Here is a 20,911-nt window from a genome sequence, read left to right on the forward strand (position 1 = left end):
AACATAGTTGGCAGCAACTGGCAGCAGCCTTTAGAAACAGCATTTCCTAGTCAGGCGCAGTGGCTCGCACCTGTAATCCCAGCACTTTGGGAGGCCAAGGTGGGCAGATCACGAGGTCAGGAGTTCGAGACCATCCTGACATGGTCAAACCCTGTCTCTACTAAAAATACAAAAATTAGCTGGGCATGGTGGTGGGTGCCTGTAGTCCCAGCAACTCAGGAGGCTGAGGCAGGAGAATTGCTTGAACCCAGGAGGCAGAGGTTGCAGTGAGCTGAGATCGTACCACTGCACTCCAGCCTGGGTGACAGAGCGAGACTCCGCCTCAAAAAAAAAAAAAAAGAAGAAAAGAAAAAGAAAAAGAAAAAGAAAGAAAGAAACAGTATTTCCTGTAGCTGGTCCCAGAAGATGGAGTCGCCTCATCTTTCTTGGACAGCCTTGAAGTCCCACATCAGAATGGACCAAAGTGAGGGGAGGGGGCTGGGCCCTGTGCTGGGCAGGAGAAACCCTCCAGGAGCCAGGCAGGGAGGCTGGCCTCATGACAGCTGCTCGTGTGGCTCTGCTCTGAAGTTGGAGGCGGCACCCTAACCCTAGCAAGATGACTGAAAAACCATGCTGATGGGATGGCATGAAAGAGAGTCAGGCTGGGAGGAGTGAATGGATGAACTGCCGTGAACTCATTCTCCCTGATCAAAGCGCGTGACCCACTAAATTCGTGCTGGTGGTTTTCTACTACAGAGTCTGTGAAGTACAATGCATTTGCTTCAGATAATTCACAGAAGCGCTTGTCTGCATGGTTTCCGCTGTAGACCGCTGCCTCCCGAGGGTAGGCCCCATGTTGCACCCAGCAGCGATGGCCAACAACCTCATTGAACACCACACTGTCCATCCATGCTGGGTAATCTGATGTCGATGGTGACACCATAGCTCATCTGTCACTTCTCCATTTAGCACCATTTCACTATTTGGTCTAGAAATAATAATTTATTAGTTTTATTGGTACTAAAATCTTTTACCTCCACAAATCTGAAAAGTGCAGATTGAAGAATATAGAAAGAAACCTTCAGGGCCAGGCACGGTGACTCACGCCTGTCATCCCAGCACTGTGGGAGGCCGAGGAGGACAGATCATTTGAGGTCAGGAGTTCAAGACCAGCCTGGCCAATATGGTAAAACCCCATTTCTACTAAAAATACAAAAAAAAAAAAAAAAATTAGCTGGTGTGGTGGGCGCCTGTAATTCCACCTACTCGGGAGGCTGAGGCAGGAGAATTGCTTCAACCTGGAAGGCAGAGGTTGCAGTGAGCCGAGATCATGCCACTGCACTCCAGCCTGGGTGATGGAGTGAGAAAAAAAAAAGGAAAGAAAGAAAAGAAAGGAAGGAAGGAGGGAGGGAAGGAAGGATGAACAGGGGGCTTCCTTCCTCTGCCCGCCACGCCCCCGCATGCTGCTTTGGGCCAAGGGTCTGCACGCGGCCCAGCCTTCTGACCCATGCTCCCCCTTGCCCGTGAGCCTCCCACAGCCCAGACTTCCACTACCCCTGCAAGTCATGAGTTGCTCAGCTCTGTCTTCAGCCCAAACTCCCTGTGAACTCCGTCTCTATCAGTCCTCCGGTCTGCTGGCCATGTGCTTCTCAGTTTCCTAAAGGCCTCCTAAGTTCAGCCTGGCCCCATGTGAACTCATGGCACACCCCATTCCACTTGCTTTTTCACAGCACCATCTCCCTGGTGGTCAGCCCAGACGTGCCTTCCTTTCCGACCTCCCCAGCATCCAGATCGTAACCACATCCCCTGCTCTTCCACCCTCCTCACCACCTGGCCCTCCACCCCGTCTCCCTACCAGAGCGTCAGTATCTAGACTCCTGTGGTTTCCTCATTGGTCTGCTTGATATTTATTTATTTATTTATTTATTTATTTATTTATTTATTTTCAGATGGAGTCTCACTCTGTCGCCCAGGCTGAAGTTCAGTGGCACGATCTCAGCTCACTGCAACTTCTGCCTCCCATGTTCAAGCGATTCCTCTTGCTCAGCCTCTGGAGTAGCTGGGGTTACAGGCACATGCCACCACACCTGACTAACTTTTTGTATTTTTTAGTAGAGACGCGGTTTCACTACGTTCAGGCCAGGCTGGTCTCGAACTCCTGACTTCATGATCCTCCCACCTCGGTCTGCTTATTTTGTTCACCTCTGATCCATTCTCCACACTAGGTTGAAGTGATCTTTCTAGAATGTAACAGCAGAGCGTGGTGTCGAACCTACAATCCCAGCTACTTGGAAGGCTGAGGCCAGAGGATTGCTTAAGCCCAGGAGTTCAAGACCAGCCCGGGCAACATAGTGAGACCCCCCCCACCCCTAACACTCAATCAAAAAAATAAAATGTAACAGCAATCGTTTTACTTCTCTGTTAAATAACCCTTCATTTGATGACACCTGCCTACATGATACTAGCCCCACACTCTTGTAGCACTCAAGGCCCTTCCTGGTCTGCTCCCTGCCCTCCTGGGCTCCAGTAAGGGACCACCCAGGCTTTCCAGAAAGTGCCAGCCTGGTTTTCAGTTGCTCCGTCTTTGCCCATTCTGCCCCACCACACTTGCGTGGGAGTTCTGCCTGGAACTCGCCCTCTCTGCTCACAGTGCCTGGTGGGTCCCATTCATCTTTCCAGGCTCAAATTAAGTATAAAGCCCTTCCTAACCTTATCCTTACCTCCCGCCCCAAAAAGAATTGATCATCTTCTCCTTCTTGGCTCCTCTACCCTTTACCGACATCTGTGGTGGCACCTTGATTTGATCGTTGAGTTTGCTGCTGTTAGTTTTGTCTACAAATAAATAGAAGGCAGAAATCATGGGCCGGGCTCAGACGCTCACGCCTGTAATCTCAGCACTTTGGGAGGCTAAGGAGGGCGGATCATGAGGTCAGGAGTTTGAGATCAGCCTGGCCAACATAGTGAAACACCATCTCGACTAAAAATACAAATATTAGCTGGGTGTGGTGGCACATGCCTGTAATCCCAGCTACTGGGGAGGCTGAGGCAGGAGAATCGCTTGAACCTGGGAGGCAGAGGTTATGGTGAACCGGGATCATGCCACTGTACTCCAGCCTGGGTGATATAGCGAGACTCCATCTCAAAAACAAACAAATAAATAAAAAGCAGGAATCATATTCCACCTCCACTCACTTCCTCATTTCTTCAGTGTGATGCCTGACATAGTATGTGTTGAATGAATGAATGAATGATATGGGGTTCTCATCTTATTTTCATACTTATTAGCTATTTAATAGCTCTGGACAAATGACTTAGCTGACTGGATATCAATTTTCTCATTTTATAAATAAAAAAATTGAGGTGAGTATAGGTTATAAATTCTGCTTCTCAGTTCATGCACCCATCACTGTAAGATATATTCCTCTCCCGGCCAGGCACAGTGGCTCAAGCCTGTAATCCCAGCACTTTGGGAGGCCGAGACGGGTGGATCACGAGGTCAGAAGATCGAGACCATCCTGGCTAACACAGTGAAACCCTGTCTCTACTAAAAAATACAAAAAACTAGCCGGGCGAGGTGGCGGGCGCCTGTAGTCCCAGCTACTCGGGAGGCTGAGGCAGGAGAATGGCGTAAACCCGGGAGGCAGAGCTTGCAGTGAGCTGAGATCCGGCCACTGCACTCCAGCCTGGGCGACAGAGCCAGACTCCGTCTCAAAAAAAAAAAAAAAAAGATATATTCCTCTCCCACAGCCATGAAACACCATACAATTCTCAGAGAGGCATTTCTTGTAGGTATTACAAAGAACAACAACAACAAAATCTGATTCTTTGTAGCAGTGAGCACAGACTTGTAGCCACGTTTCTGGGTTTCTGACTATACTGAGTTCAGAGTTTGCCCCCAGAATTCATATATACCCAGAACTTTGGAATATGACTTTATTTGGAAAGTGGGTCTTTGCAGATATGATTAAGTTGAGGTCATACTGGATTAGATTAGAGTGGGACCTAAGACCAATGGCTGGTATCTTTATAAGAAGTGAAGATGGGGCTGGGCGCAGTGGCTCACGCCTGGAATCCCAGCACTTTGGGAGGCCAAGGTGGACAGATCACGAGGTCAGGAGATCGAGACCATCCTAGTTAACACAGTGAAACCCCGTCTCTACTAAAAAATACAAAAAATTAGCCAGGCGTGGTGGCGGGCGCCTGTGGTCCCAGCTACTTGGGAGGCCGAGGCAGGAGAATGGCGTGAACCCAGGAGGCGGAGCTTGCAGTGAGCCTAGATCGCGCCACTGCACTCCAGCCTGGGCGACAGAGCGAGACTCTGTCTCAAAAAAGAAAAAAAAAAAAAGAAGCGAAGATGACACAGTGAAACACAGAGAAGTGGGTTATGTGAAGATGGGGGCAGAGATTAGAATGATGTCAACAAATCAAGGAATAAATGCCAAGTGCTATCAGAGGTCATCAGTTGATAGGAAAAGATGAGGAAGAAGGATTTTCCCCTAGAGCCTTTAGAGGGAGCATGACCCTGCCAACACCTCGATTTTGGACTTCCAGCCTCCAGAGCTGTGAGAGAATACATTTTTGTTGCTTAGAACCACACGGTTTATAGTAATTTGTTCCTGCAGCTCTAGGAAGCTGAGACATGGCCCAGCCATGCCATCTCTCAACTGCCTTTTCGGCCCCCTTGCAGTGAACGGCCCACTTGGGTAGAGCTGCGATAAGACTCAAATGAAAATGAATTCATTCTAGACTGTAAGGTTTATAGACTATACAAACACATGGGACATGGATTTGTGTTCCTCCGTACATGCCGGTCAACACCGTGGTCCAGTTTGAGTAACCTGAATAACCCCAAAGTCAGAAATAATTAACATCGCAGTCAGTGAGGGCTGATTAAGAGCCTCAGGCCATGAGTAGACTTCTAACATCTTCTGTTGATTAAGATTTTTTGGTTTCTACCTGCAAGGCCGAAGCAACGGTCAGGGAGTGTCTGGGAGTGTCTGGGGGGCCGGCTAGGTGAGGGAGTGGATGGCGTGAACGGTCCCATGGAAGGTGGATCTAGTTTCTCTTTCTGTTATTTATTCTGCACTAATTTGTCAAATGTCCCTCAAATATAACTACGGTCTGCCAACCTTCTTTAATTTTCTTGACCTTAATAAGAACCAGATAAGGTGACGGGTGTCCAGCAGGCCCCAGCGTCGTTCAGATTCCACGTGCTCTTCCTAAGAAACTGTGGTTGTCTCTCAAGTCCATTACAACCCATGCCATGCCCAAAGCTTCGAATCCCTGGACGTGTTTAGCATCTGTGTGATTAGGTGTTATTAGATCAGCCGGATACTATCAGGCACTCAAGATGTAAATTGAGTAATTGAGACCCATACTGTAAAATGCATCAAGCTTGCCTATCACAGTATTTAATTTGCAAAATGGTTGAAGTCGGAGTAGGGAAGAGTCATCCCCCTGCGAGGGGGACCATGTTCCTACTGCAGACATAGAGCCCTGGGTGTCTGGGTGGGAGGGCACTCCCTTCAGGGCTCAGGACATTCAGCCTAGGATGACTGAGAAACAGCAGAATTGGTCATGTGGTGCTAAAATGCCACCTTACACATCCATGTGCACAGATAGAAAGGCTGTGCCCTTTGCTGACGCAGCGATTATCACGTCCAGGTGAATTAGGACTTCCCCTGCCTATTATTATTATTACTATTAAGACAGAGTCTCGCTCTGTTGCCCAGGCTGGAGTGCAAGTGGAGCGATCTCAGCTCACTGCAACCTCCATCTCCTGGACTCAAGCAATTCTCCTGCCTCACTCTCCTGAGTAGCTGGGATTACAGGCACCTGCCACCACACCTGGCCAATTGTTGTATTTTTAGTAGAGACAAGGTTTCACTATGTTGGCCAGGCTGATCTGGAACTCCTGACCTCAAACGATTCACCCGCCTCCCAAAGTGCTGGGATTACAGTCGTGAGCCACCGCGCCCGGCCCTCCCCTCCCTTTTGGATCGCGGTGTGGAAGCGAACATGACCTCCATTCTTGGAGGAACGCCAAGATGTCAACTCAGTTAGTGAAATTCTTATGATAATTCAAAGCCAATTTATCTTACAGCTGAAAGCGTGGAATCTTATCAGTGCTCACGCTGAATGCCAGGAGAACCCAGCCTAAACATTGGAGCAAAAGTAATGCTATCTTGTGGGCCTAGCATCTAACAGAATTTTAGGGTAAAATGTTAGACCCTAGAAATAAACACAGTTTCACTAGGTGGAATCCTTGTTAGACCTGAGTGCCTCGTTGTATTGAGTTTCCCAAATAGAAGCTCTTAAATGAGTACTTCTGTCTCAGGTTTAAAAGCATTTTCAAGGCGGTCGTCCAGTATACTAACTTTGCTGAAATACTGTACCGGTTAGTGAGATGCAAAGCTGCTGTGACAAAGAAACCCAGAAGCATAGTGACTTAAAGAGTGTGGAAACGTATTTCACTTTCTCATACAAGCCCAGAAGTAAGAAGCCAGGCTAACAGGGCCGCTCAGCTCCACAGGGGATTTGGGGACACGGGCTCCTTCCATTTTGATTCTCTCTCATCTCCCAGGACTGTGCTTCTCAGATTCTCTTGAGCATCAGAACCACCTGGAGGCCTTGTTAAGCCCCTTCCCATGCCCAGAGCTTCTTTTTTGTTGTTGTTGAGACAGAGTCTCACTCTGCTGCCTAGGCTGGAGTGCAATGGCATGATCTCAGCTCACTGCAACCTCCGCCTCCCAGGTTCAAGCGTTTCTCCTGCCTCTGCCTCCCAAGTAGCTGGGATTACAGGCACCTGCTACCACGCCCGGCTAATTTTGTATTTTTAGTAGAGAAGGGGTTTTACCATGTTGGCCAGGCTGGTCTCAAACTCCTGACCTCGGGTGAGCCACCTACCTCGGCCTCCCAAAGTGTTAGGATTACAGGCATGAGCCACCGCACCCAGCCCCAGAGCTTCTATTCAGTAGGTCTGAGTGAGCCCAAGCATTTGCATTTCTGACATGCTCCCAGGGGACATTGATGCCGCTGGTCCAGGGACCACACCTGGAGGCACCACTCAGGCCACTGTCCTTGCCTGCCCTTGTTGAAGTTAAGCTGCAGACACATCCACGTGTGATGGGAAAGAGCTCAGAAGTCCCCAAATAGGATGTGAAAGCCCAGGCCTGGAAGTGGCACCCATCATTTCCACTCATTCATCATCGGCATCTCCGCTGGCAAGACATGAGTCACAAAGCCACACATAGCTGCAAGCGACCCTGGGGAAACTCTAGCCAGGGGCCACCTGCCCTGCCACCATGACATTCCTGTGAGAGGAAGGGGAGCACGGATTCTGTGGACAGCCAGCCCACATACACCCATGACAATATGATTATTGCTTATTTATACATCTCCCCCTCAGCACCTGAGCTCTTTGAGGGCAGGCAAGTCTCATTCCATCTTACGGCTTCAGAATCTATCATAGAAAGCAACGTAGATGCTACGGTCCAGGTCAAGTTCTTTGGTTATACACTGAGAGCCGGGCGCCTCCCTCATAAGAATTTTCATCAATCAGCATGGTGATTCCAGTAGTCCATGGCACCCCTCACCAGACAGTAAGCTCTGTGAGAGCAGAGACCTCACGCCTGTGCCTCAAAGCCGAGCACCACTAGAGGCTCCTCTTCTAGATGATTTAATTAATTCTATAGCTCCATCTTTCATCCATTGCTTGGAATGGATTTCAGATGTCAGATCACCAACCTATCCCATACCCTAAGAAGGGGTTTTACACACCTTCCCTGTATCATCACTATTTCTCAAAATAAGAAAGTTGTTGGAGCCATCAGTACATCTGTGTGACTCTGGGTCATTACCCGTCACAACCCAGAGCTAATTTAGCTCCATTTAAGAACTGAAACAGCAGCAGCCATGGGGAATTAAAGTCACTGTTGAAGCCTCAGTTTATTCTTTCACACATACAAGAGTCACGTTTGTATGGACTGGCTACGGCATGCCTGCCCTGTCTTGGCAATGGGGGCACAGAAGTCAAAAAAACAAGGCCTCTGCCCTTGAGGAGCTCCCAGTTAGCTCATGGCCAGCCAGTGGGTCTTCCCACCACCTCACAATGAAACACAGCAATTTATTCAAAGATGAATATGTTTTCTTCTTTTGAGAGGGAAGAAAAGCTTTTGAAAACATCATGGTAAAATTTAGTGCTATTAAAAAGCAGCTTTCAGCCAGGAGTGGTGGCTCATGCCTGTAATCCCAGTGCTTTGGGATGCCAAGGTGGGAGGATCCTTTGAACCAAGAGTTCAAAACCAGCCTGGGCAATGCAGTGAGATCCTGTCTCTACAAAAAGTTTAAAAATTAGCTGAGTGTAGTCCTAACTACTCCAGACGCTGAGGTTGGAGGATCACTTGAGCCCAGGAGATTAAGGCTGCAGTGAGCTATGATTGTACCACTGCTCTCCGGCCTGAGTGACAGAGCAAGACCCTCTCTCTTTCTTACACACACACACACACACACACACACACACACACATAAAAGCCAGGCGCCATGGCTCACGCCTGTAATCCCACCACTTTGGGAGGCCAAGGTGGGCAGATCACTTGAGGTCAGAGGTTCAAGACCAGCCAAACCAACATGTTGAAACTCCGTATCTACTAAAAATATAAAAATTAGCTAGGTATGGTGGCACAAGCCTGTAATCTCAGCTACTTGAGTGGCTGAGGCAGGACAATTTCTTGAACCCAGGAGGTACAGGTTGTGGTGTGCCAAGATCGTGCCACTGCACTCCAGCCTGGGCGACAGAGTGAGACTCTGCCTGTCTCAAAAAAAAAAAAAAAAAAAAAAAAAAAAAGCAAAAAAACAGCTTTCTCCCGCAACCAGATAAAGGAATCCAGTCAAGAGCTAAATTCCCATCAACTCCAACAACCTGTGTTATTTTGAGAAATAGCAATGATACAGAGAAGGTGTCTAAAACCACTTCCTGGGGTAGGCTGGTGGGTTGACATCTGAAATACGTTTCAAGCATTGCATGGAAGATGCTATGCAAATGCCAGAAGGACAAGGATAAATTGATAGTGTCTTTTCTGATGTGTGGCCTCTCAAAGAGCTTCTAGAGTTAGTAAGTCATCTAAAAGAGGCATCTAAAAAGCTGATGGGGCTGTGAATAACACTAAGGGTCAGGAGAACAGCAACTCTGCTGTCCACCACTGTTACGACTGACTCCTGTGTCTTCAGCCAGGCTCTTCATCTCGGACACTGCATAAGGCAGGACTGGGCCCTGCTGGTCTAGCTCAGAACTTCTCAAACTCTAACGTAAACCTGAATCACCTGGGTTAAAACGCCGATTCAGCTGGGTGCAATGCCTCACACATGTAATCCCAGCGCTTTGGGAGACCAAGGCCGGTGGATCACTTGAGGTCAGGAGTTTGTTATTAGCCTGGCCAACGTGGTGAAACCCCATCTCTACTAAAAATACAAAAATTAGCCGAGCATGTTGGCTCGCACCTGTAATCCCAGCTACTTGGGAGGCTGAGGCAGGAGAATCACATGAACTTGGGAGACGGCGCTTGCAGTGAACCAAGATGGCGTCACTGCACTCCCGCCTGGGCAACAGAGGGAGACTCTGTCTCAAAAACAACAACAACAACAACAACAAACCCCGCAGATTTGACTTCATAGGTTTGGGTAGAACCTGAGATTCTGCATTGCTAATGAGCTCCCAGGGATACTGAAGCTGATGCCTCCCACCAGGCTGTGAGTAGCAGCACCCAGCCTCCCCCAGCCAGTCCTGTTGAGTGAGAGCCTGAGATCCAGGTGACACGACATCTGATGGGACGCCAAAGTGTGGGACGCTCCAGCTAGATGCAGACTTGAGCAGTGTGTCTCAAAAACGGCTGCACATTAAAACCACCTGGAAAGGCCGAGTGTGGTGGCTCACTCCTGTAATCCCGGAACTTTGGGAGACCAAGGTAAGTGGATCACTTGAGGTCAGGGGTTCAAGAGCAGCCTGACCAACATGGTGAAACCCCATCTCTACTAAAAATACAAAAATTAAGCTAGGCGTGGTGGCATGCACCTGTAATCCCAGGTACTTGTGAGGCTAAGGCAGGAGAGTCACTTGAACCTGGGAGTCGGAGGTTGCAGTGAGCCGAGATCACACCACTGCACTCCAGCCTGGGCAACAGAGTGAGCCTGTCTCAAAAAATAAAAATAAAAAAAATCACCTGGGAAGCTTCAACATCCATGAATTCCTCAGTCCTCCCCCAGAGACTGTGGCTTAAAGGGCCTGGGGTTTGACTTGAGCATCAAGATCTTTATTTTTTTAATTTTATACTTTTGGGGTTTTTTGAGACAGGGTCACTGTTGCCCAGGCTGGAGTGCAGTAGCATGATTATAGCTCACTGCAGCCTCAAACTTCCAGGCTCAGGCAATCCTCCTGCCTCAGCCTCCTCAATAGCTGGGAACACAGGCATGTGCCACCACACGCAGATAATTTTTAAATTTTTTGTAAAGATGGGGTCTGACTGTGTTGCCCAGACTGGTCTTGGACTCCTGGGCTCAAACAATCCTTCTGCTGCAGCCTCCCAAAGCACTGGGCTTACAGGCATGAGTCACTGCACCCAGCTGGAATCAGGATCCTTAAAAGTCCCCCCCAGTGGTTCAGATGTACAGCAGAGTCTGAGAAGCTCTGGTTGCTGATAGAGCAGTGGTTTTATCAGAATCCCCAAGAGAGCTAAGACAGAACTCTAAGGTCATGGAGGTGGGTAGAGCAGGGCCTTAGTCTCATTACATTCCCAGAGGATTCTGATCCCAACCAAATCTGGGGAAACGATGGTAGAGAACGGCTTCCCCACAGTGGGCTGAGGAGTCTAGGGTGCAGCCTACGGGTGCTCTGCCTGGATCCAGCACCTCAGCCCTCTGGGTGGGGCCTTGGGTAGCCAGAGTCAGGGAAGCCAGCTGCCTCGGTGGGTCTGTTTTCCCCAGAATGTGGTGGAAAAGTATAAGAAGCACTGTTAGATTAAAATACAAAACCAAGGCCGGGTGCAGTGGTTCACGCCTGTAATCCCAGCACTTTGGGAGGTGGGTGGATCACCACCTGAGGCCAGGAGTTCAAGATTAGCCTGGCCAACATGGTGAAACCCTGTCTCTACAAAAATAGAAAAAAGACATTAGTCAGGCGTGTTGGCGGGCACCTGTAATCCCATCTACTTGGGAGGCTGAGACAGGAGAATCACTTGACTCTGGGAGGCGGAAGTTGCAGTGAGCTGAGATCGCACCACTGTACTCCAGCCTGGGCAACAGAAAAAAAAAAATACACACACACACACACAAACACACACAAATCAAACAAATTAAAAAAAAAAAAAAGCTAAAACATGAAGCATTCCTGGATCTCTGTCAGAGCTCTTTACAAGGTCACGAGTCCCATTCATAAGAGCTCCATCCACATGACTTAACCACCTCTCAGAGGTCCCACCTCCTAATAGCGTCACCTTGGGGCTTTGGATTTCAAAATAGAAATTTGGCGGGGGACGTAAACATTCAGACCATAGCACAGGCTGAGAAAAATGCACCAAACACAACTTCAAACCATCTCCCCTGAAGTTGAAGCCAAAATGAATTCGGATTCCATTTTAGCCAGGGGAGCAAACAGGTCTGTCAGCTTATTCTTGCCAGGCTTTTAGCTTTGCTCCAAGTTCATTAGGATCCCTCAGAGATGGATGCTGTAGGGCAGAGCACTGGGTAAACCCTTGGGGAATGAACTCATTACCCCAGAGTCAGCCATCCTAGAGAGACTGTCCTGGAGAAGGACAGTCCTTGAATGGGCTGTAAGAAGCATTTCAAAGGCCAGGCACAGTGGCTCATGGCTATAATCCCAGTACTTTGGGAGGCCGTAGGTGGGAGGATCACTTGAGCCTAGGAGTTCAAGATCAGCCTGGGCAAGACTCCATCTCTACAAAAAAAAAAAGAAAAGTAAAAATTAGCCAGGCATGGTAGTGGGCGCCTGTAGTCCCAGCTACTCGGGAGGCTCAGGTGGGAGGACTGTTTGAGCCCAGAAGTTCAAGGCAACAGTAAGCTGTAATTGTGCCACTGCACTCCAACCTGGGCAATAAAGCGAGACCCTATCTTGAAAAATAAATATAAAAAAAGAGAACTTTCAAGTTATCTGATCTCTTCTGTGCTAAATGTCCTTTGGTTGAAATCAAATTTGTAATGCATGTAAATATACTATGCATCAACAGGCTAACCATAGTTATCTCTGGGAAAAGGTATTATCATTGGTCTTTACTTTCTTTGTTGTAATTTTCTTTATCTGCACATTTTTTGATAACAGGTGGGGTTTTTTTGTTTTGTTTTGTTTTGTATTTTGCTCTTGTTGCCCAGGCTGGGGTGCAATGGCGTGATCTCGGCTCACCGCAACCTCTGCCTCCTGGGTTCAAATGATTCTCCTGCCTCAGTTTCCCAACTAGCTGGGATTACAGGCATGTGCCACCACACCTGGCTAATTTTGTATTTTTGGTAGAGACGGGGTTTCTCCATGTTTGTCAGACTGGCCTCGAACTCCCCACCTCAGTTGATCTGCCCACCTGGGCCTCCCAAAATGCTGAGATTACAGGCATGAGCCACCACACCCAGCCAGGTATATATTTTTATAAGAAGAAAACACATGACCTGTTTCCATTTGGCAGAGGTTTGGCAGGAGCTGGGGCTGCTCGTGTCGGGGGTGGCAGAGCGACTGGGCATGCAGGTTTGAGGGGGCAGTCTGGTGAGGACTGGGGTGGCCTGTGGCCCTGAAGTTGTGTTTCCAGTCTGCTCTGGGTCAGATCTGAGGGTTCTCTGTCTGCCTTGAGCTCCCCATCTCCCCAAGGTCTGACATGGAGTCCCCAGGCTTTGGGGGAAGCCTGCTGAGCTTGAGGAGAGGGGAACCATGGGATGGGGTGGATGGGGATGCTGGGAGCAATGTCAGGGGGTCCCCACACCTCTAGACACATCTCTGGTTGTGCTTTCAGGTGACCTCAAAGCAGCAGCTCTGAATTCGCCTCTCATCTGACGACTGACCGCTGCTGCTGCCGCCAGCCTCTGTCCCCTTCCCGGGCCTGTCACAGAGCTGCCTCTCAGCAGGTAAGGAGAGTGACTTACCCTGTGCAGGGGCAGGGGGACAGCAGGTGTCTTTGCCAGGAGCGTGTGTGGGGGTCAGGGTGAGACTCAGTTCTCAGGATCCTTGATGGTGGCCAGGTCCTCACAGTGTCATTTTCTTCTAACAGTCGTCACTGTCCTGTCCCCTTCTCCCACCCTCCATGGCAGACACGGGGTCCTTAGAAACCTTTTACCACCTCCTGTTATCCCCTATGTGAGTGGATGCGCCCCTGTTGGGGGAGCAGAGGAGGAGAACTGAGCCATCGCCGAGGGCTGCTGGGCCTTGGCTGGGGAACCGTGCTGTGTGCTTCCCTGTGGGAAAAGAGACGCTATTGCGGTGAGCCTCCTCGTTGAGCAAGGATGAAAGGAGGTCGACCACTCACTCCCTCCCCATCCTCAGTTTAAGCTGCTGGGTCCCTTCAGGTTCAGGGATAGCTGTCTTTCAGGCATTGCCCGGGAAGGCTGGCTGCAGTATTCTACTGACAGATACTTATCAACCGCTCATGGACAGAAGTCATAGTTAGGGAGGATGGCTGCAGAGGCACAATGCCATCCGTCTTCCAGAAATTCTAAATACTATGCTCCGAGTCAAGTCAGATCAGAAGCACTGGGGATGGAACCACCTTTCATTGGTCTCCCAGCCCCAACTTTGCATTTACTGAGTTGTGTGCTGCAAGATGCAGCCCATCAGAATATTACAGAGCATGGTCGTACGCAGGGGTTCATGCCTGTAATCCCAGCATTTTGGGCGGCCAAGACGGGTGGATCATCTGAGGTCAGGGGTTTGAGACCAGCCTGGCCAACATGGTGAAACCCGTCTCTACTAAAAATACAAAAATTAGCCAGGCGTGGTGGTACGCACCTGTAATCCTAGCTACTCGGGAGGCTGAGGCAGGAGAATTGCTTGAACCCAGGAGGTGGAGGTTGCAGTGAGCCCAGATCGCACCACTGCACTCGCAGCCTCGGTAAAAGAGCAAGACTCCATCTCAAAAAAAAGAATGTTACAGAGCAAACCGGAGTCTGCTTGCCCAGTGTGGTAAGACCACCAAGGTTTTGCAGTGGAAGAAAGGAGGGTGTTTAATTGCTGGGCACCAAGGAAGGAGGACTCGGCGGCTCATGCTCAAATCCTGACCAGTGGCTTGCAGGTAAGGGTTTTTAAGTCGGGGGTACATTTCGGGAAAGCAGAAGTTACAAGTAAGATTGTAAAATTGACACATGGTGGTTACACACTGATTTTGGCCGAAAAGGGCGGGTATCTTGAAGCCAGTGCATACAGGTCATGGATAGATTTAAAGATCTTCTGATTTGCAATTAGTTAAGGAAAAGAAGCTTTGTTTTAAATGTTGGAGTCAGCAAAAAACAATGTTAGCTCTGGTTTGTGGGCAGGACTCCCTCCAGGCCCCACAGGAAGAAATTAATTAATTAATTAATTAATTTAGAGATAGAGTCTCATTCTGTCACCCAGGCTGGAGTGCAGTGGCATGATCCCGGCTCACTGCAACCTGTGCCTCCCGGGTTCAAGCAATTCTCCTGCCTCAGCCTCCCGAGTAGCTGGAATTACAGGCACACACCATCCCACCTGGCTAATTTTTTTTGTATTTTTAGTAGATATGGGGTTTCACCATGTTGGCCAGGCTGGCCTCGAACTCCTGATCTCAAGTGATCCACCCACCTCTGCCTCCCAAAGTGCTGGGATTACAAGCGTGAGTCACCGCACCTGGCCCAGGAAGAAATTTAGAACCAAGAGTGGTGGTCAGAGTTGAGTTCTCAGTTCCCCCTCATCTGAGGTATCTGTGCCAGCAGATTCATTCTGTGGGGGGCCAGGTTTCTGAAAAACAACTCAGAGACATATGTTAAGATGTTATCTGCAGTTTCTATAGGGAAACCAAACAGCTCGTAATTCTAGCTTCTTTGGCTATTGTTTTAAGCTACTATTACCTTCTTGCTTATCAAGTCATTTATTTACTTCTCACGGCTAACTTGGAATTTCCCTTGAAGGAACTCAAGATTTTCCTTTATTTCCCTACTGGAGGTCCCACAGACCCCTACAACGAGTTCCCTGCTGCATCTCAAGAAACCCCTGGTGCAACCTGTGTGCATAAGCACATTCCTATGTACCTGGGAAGAAAGAGCTGTGTGAGCACGTGGCCCCAGGGGCCAACCCTAAGCAAGCGGTCCCTTTTCCCCCTTGCCTCATCTTCTAGAAAGCCAAGAGCCCAGTCAGTGTGGCCGGTAGCCAGTGTGGCCAGTAGTCAGTGTCGCCGGTAGTCAGTGTCGCCGGTAGTCAGTGTCCCCGGTAGTCAGTGTCCCCGGTAGTCAGTGTCCCCGGTAGTCAGTGTCTCCAGTAGCCAGTGTCACTGGTAGCCAGCATCGCCGGTAGACAGTGTGGTCGGTAGTCAGTGTCCCCGGTAGTCAGTGTCCCTGGTAGCCAGTGTCGCCGGTAGCCAGTGTCTCCGGTAGCCAGCATCCCTGGTAGCCAGTGTCTCCGGTAGCCAGTGTCTCCGGTAGCCAGCATCCCTGGTAGCCAGTGTCACCGGTAGCCAGTGTGCGTGTGGAGATTTGTTGCAGCTCTTCTCTGTCCCTACTTCCATTTTTCTTCTTGGGTCCAGGTGAGATGTGCAAGCTCATGAATGTCTGTGCAGGGAGACATACCTGAGTCCCCATGGAAGTACGGTGTCCAGACAGTCTCAGAAAGGCAGGGGCATTATTCAGGTCGAGCCTCAAGGGCACCTGGCCAGGTAGGAGAAGCAGGGCCTCCGAAACCCTCTCATAGGGCTCTATCTTTAAAGCATGTGGTTGTCTTGAGTGCCATTGGCAAAAGCCATTTCCTTTTCCCCCACCAGGGATTTCCTCAGGTTTTTGCCCACCTCAGGGAAGGAGCTCCTTCCTGCCATCTCACTCCCAGGTTAAGCAAGGTTAGGATCACCCAGGGGATGAGTCTGTTCCAGGAGAGCAGGACAGACCAAGTGTGGGGGATGAAATCCTAAGCGCCACTAGGCCAAGGTGTAACAAGCCGGGAGCAGCAGCGGAGCAGTGCTTCCTTCCTCTCCTGCTGAGGAGCTCTGGGAAAGTATGTTATCTAACCTCCTTGAATACGTTTCCTTATCTGAAAAATAAGAGGACTGGAACTGGACCTCCATGTTCTCCTGCAATACCAACAGTCGGTGATTTGGAGCCTTGCTACTCAAAGTGTGGTCCGTGGACCACAGCCTCACAAAGCTCGTTAGAAACGCAGGATCTCAGCCCCTACCCTAGAGCTACTCGATCAAAATCTGCATTTTAAAATCCTCAGGTGATACATATGCACATTAAAATTCAAAAAGGACTGGTTGAGATAGCCCCTAAGGTACATGAGACATCCTGTGTGTCTCGTGCAAGGTAATTTGGTGGACACCAAGGAATCATGAAGTGAAAGCGGCTCACAGCCAGCAGTGGTGCTCCACCTTTGGTACAGGCCAGAATCAGCCTGGGAGATTGTAAAATACGGACATCCAGGTGTGCAGGGCCACAGCGCTGGGAGAAGCCGGAGCAGCCCCTTGGGAAGAGAAAACACAAACACCCACACACGAAATCACTTAAGGATCACTGAGGGCAACAAGAGTGACGGTCCTAGAAACAGTATCAGGGTGAGCTGAGGGCGGCAGAGCAGAGACTGTGGAGCAGGCCTATTTATTCAGTGCTCCCGAAAGAGGGTTTTTCATCCTTACATCAGAATCTCTTCCTTTAGTTACTGAGGGGCCTCTCATGGGAATCTGTTGTTACCTCTCCACCTTCTTCTTCTTTTTTTTTTTTTTTGAGACGGAGTCTCACTCTGTCACCCAGGCCGGAGTGCAGTGCTGCAATCTCGGATCACTGCAACCTCTGCCTTCTAGGTTCAAGCAATTCTCCTGTCTCAACCTCCCAAGTAGCTGGGACTACAGGCACCCACCATCACGCCTGACTAATTTTTGTATTTTTAGTAGAGAGGGGGTTTCACCATATTGGTCAGGCTGGTCTCAAACTCCTAACCTCAAGTGATCCTCCCGCCTCGGCCTCCCAAAGTGCTGGAATTATAGGCATGAGCCACCGTGCCCAGCCTCTCCACCTTCTTAAGCAAGAACGCAGAAGATTGCAGGGAAGTAAGACTGTTGATGTTGTTGCTTGTTTTAAGATGGTCAGGTGCAAATTGCATAAATATATTTGCATATTCTGAGGAGGAAGAGCCCAGAGACGTGGACATTACAGGACGGAGGGGTGAGTGTAGGGCAGATCCCTCAGGGAGGGGATTGGTCTACCTCCCTGTGAAGTGTTAGCCTTGGCTGAGAAGATGCAAATGACAGATGACCCAACAAATATGGCCTGAACCATGAGGAGCACGTTTTCTCATCTCAAGGATCAGGAATAGACCTCCTAGGACCACCCAGCTCAAGGATCCAGGTCATTTTCTCCACTAGCCTCCTGACCCTGTCCTTGGTTGATTCCCCAGTGGTTATATGGCTCTGGCAGCTGCAAACACAACTCAATCAAGGTGGTCAAAGACAGAGCTTTCTCCCCTTGTCCCTCCATCGGGGAGGAAAACCCTCCCGACGAGTCCCTGCAGATTTCCCCTAGTGTCCCATTGAGGAGGACGAGGTCACGTTGTCAGGTTCACGACTATACCAAATGCCCTGCTTGGGGTCAGGTTCCAGCCCATGCTGAGGTTCGAGGGGAGTGGGCGGATGGGCAGATAGCTGAAAGAACACTCGTGGGGCCATAAGCAGGCGAAATGTAGTTTTATCCAGCAGATCTCTCATCAGCAGCTGACTCACATTAGCTCTCTCACACTTGTCCACCTTGACTCGGCTGTCTGTTCTGGCTCTGTGGCTCCTCTCAGCAGCCAGCTCCCACACACCGCTGCATGGCCGGCTCTCCCCTGCCTTCAGGGTCAGCAGCTTAACTCTTTCTCTCTCTGGGCACGAGCTGAGCTGTGCTGTGCCCTGGCTCCCCCCATCTGCCTGCAAAATGGACAGTTTTGGCTCTCTTTCTCTGGGCACCAGCATGCCTGTACAACGTCAGCAGGGCAATAATACCTTTTACAAACAATAGTGGCTTGGAGCCAGATGATGGGCCTTCCCATGTAACAGCTATATGGCTGTGATAACAAGTGGAGTTATACGCCTGCGCTCTAAACTTGCTGAGTCACTCTGGATGTTTACCTCAGCCTATCCTTGACCAAATCACAGCCATGTTCCTGACACACGTGCTCTGGCCCAACAGCAAGGGAGATGAGAAAGTGAGTCTGCCATTGTCAGCCCCTGGAGAGGAAGGAGGGCCCTGCCGGCAGGGCAGCCAGTCGGGGGCAACTGTGGGTGGTGTCCTACAGCCTCTGCTGTGGAGGAAGAGCTGCTGCCCTGAGTGGAGGCAAAGATGGATGTGGGTGTGGAGTGGAGTAGGTGGGGTGGGGAACATTAAGGAGGGTCCTGTCCTAATGGCCATTCTGTGTAGACAGAGGGGCTGAGGTCCTCTGCTGAGGAGGAAAGGTCAGAGGTGATGAGGAAGTTATGAAGACTGGAAGAGGAGGATGAAGAGAGGGGAGATGATTTGGAGCAAGGGGTCCTATTGCCAGATAGCTCTGAGGGCCTCGCAAAGGCTGGAGTGTGGCTGTCTGAAGGGCAGACTTTACTGGGGGGGTCTCTCCAGCAGCGCTGAGCAGCCCCTCAGTGAGTGTGGAGAGGGGAGGATTTGGGTCCATACCGAGGCAGGTTTTAGGGACAGAGGGAAGGGCCAGATAAGCAGACAGCTCTTGGGAGACAGTGGTGGAGGCGTTGGGTCATGCTATTGAGGCTAAATATGGAGCCAGGGGAGGAGGAAGCAGCAGAGAAGGGGCCAAGGGAGAGGCTGGAGTCCGAGAGCACAGCTCCCCCTGGGGGCCAGGTCCAGGGGCCTGGGCTGTGGGTGGCAGACACGGGTTAGAGGGTGGACTGAGAGGGAGGGCCTGAGAGGGAGGCCATGGAGGGATGGAACCCCCAGAGGATCCCCCACCCTCTTATTTTATCTCCTGGACACAACAAGGAAAGCATAGCGCGCTGGCAGGACCTTCCCACAGGAAGCCTCCAGCCAGACTCTCCTGGGCGGAGAGGGTAGGGCCTGTAGAAAATGAGCCCTTCTTGTTGAACAGTGGAAGAATAAGGAAGAGCTGGGGGATCAGGGCCATCTTGACAGCGCCTGGGAGGGAGAGAGGCGGGGGCAGCTGCAGGGGCCTGACGGGGCTGAGGGTCGGCTCTGCTGCTTCGCTGGTAACGTTAGCTGTACCCTCCCTGCCACGTGCCCCACCTGTGCACCTGCGCACACGTCCTCAAGGACTCACACACTGACACTTATACCCACACACTCACACTCCAGACACGCACACACTCACCCCACACTCACACTCACACTCACTCCATACACTCACACACACATTCATCTCACATGCTCTCAGATATGCCTGTATTCACACACACCCTCACCCTCACACACACACACTCACCCCCACCCCACCCCAAACCGTGACACAATATCCACACACACCCTCACACACACACACACACTCACCCCCACCCCACACTCTCCCACACTCACCCTCACCCCACCCCAAACCCTGACACAATATCCACACACACCCTCACACACACAGACACCACACACCCTCACACACACCCACACACCTGCACTCACACACACCCAACCCACACATTCACACAACCCACCTCACACCCTCCCACGCTCACCCCCACCTCACACCCTCACCACTCACGCTCACCCCACCCCACACCCTCCCACACTCACGCTCACCCCACCCCACACCCTCCCACACTCACGCTCAACCACCCCACACCCTCCCACACTCTCACCCCACCCCACACCCTGACACAACACTCATGCTCACCCCCCCCAACCCTCTCACACGCTTACCCCACCCCACACCTCCCACACTCAACCCCACCCACCACCCTCCCACACTCACGCTCACCCACACCCTCTCACACTCTCACCCCACCCCACACCCTCCCACATTCATGCTCACCCACACCCCACACCCTGACACACTCATGCTCACCCCCACCCCACACCCTAACACACACCCACACACACCCACACTCTCACACATACATCCACATTCACACACACCCACCCCACATTCACACACCCGACCCCACGCTTCCCACACCCCCCACCACGCTCACCCCACCCCACACCGTCCTATACTCACGCTCACCCCACCCCACACCCTCTCACACTCACTCCCCCACCCCCACCCTGACACCCACACACACACACCTCATATTCACACACGCCCACCCCTCACCCTCACACACACGCTCACCCCAACCACACCCTCACATGCGCTAACACACTGTCATCCCACGCACCCCACCCTACACCCTCACACAGTCATGCTTACCCACACTCACCCACACCCTCACACATACTTTCTGTCCCACACTCACACCCCACGCACACACACACACACACTCACCCCCACCCCACACTCACACACTCCTACTCACCGACACGCTCCTTCACACACAGTGCAGAGCCCTCCCCTCCTCCCTTTGCCCTGCTCCGTGTCCTCTTAGCTTCACCCCTGCTGATCCCAGACTCTACCTCCTCTTACCCTCAACCTCCCCAACTCCTAAATGTCCAAGTCAAAGACAAGGGGCAAGAGGGATGGAGTCTAGAATGGGGAGAGCAGGATCAAGGTTTGAAGACAGTCACTGTAGGGTCTGTAGTAGGCTATCTTGTGTTGCTATAAAGGAATACTTGACACTGGGTAATTTATAAAGGAAAGAGGTTTAATTGG

General features: G+C 50.7%; 1 protein-coding gene across 2 annotated transcripts in view; it reads left to right on the forward strand.

The window, feature by feature from the left end:
• GNG4 (G protein subunit gamma 4) overlaps positions 1-20,911 on the forward strand; it is a 100,221-nt gene that overhangs the window by 42,354 nt on the left and 36,956 nt on the right. Inside the window, exon 2 of one of the 2 annotated variants that reach the window (XM_033197429.1) lies at positions 12,984-13,095. Coding sequence is in view for 1 of the 2 variants with exons in the window: in XM_033197428.1 (XP_033053319.1) it covers positions 18,354-18,361 (8 nt within the window). In the remaining variant the exon portion in view is untranslated. Of the gene's footprint in view, positions 1-12,983; positions 13,096-18,269; positions 18,362-20,911 lie in introns of those variants that run through there. The other variant, XM_033197428.1, reaches the window with a different exon arrangement.

This window comes from Trachypithecus francoisi, unplaced genomic scaffold (genome assembly GCF_009764315.1).
Source record: "Trachypithecus francoisi isolate TF-2019V2 unplaced genomic scaffold, Tfra_2.0 Lachesis_group5, whole genome shotgun sequence".
NCBI classification, from domain to species: domain Eukaryota; kingdom Metazoa; phylum Chordata; class Mammalia; order Primates; family Cercopithecidae; genus Trachypithecus; species Trachypithecus francoisi.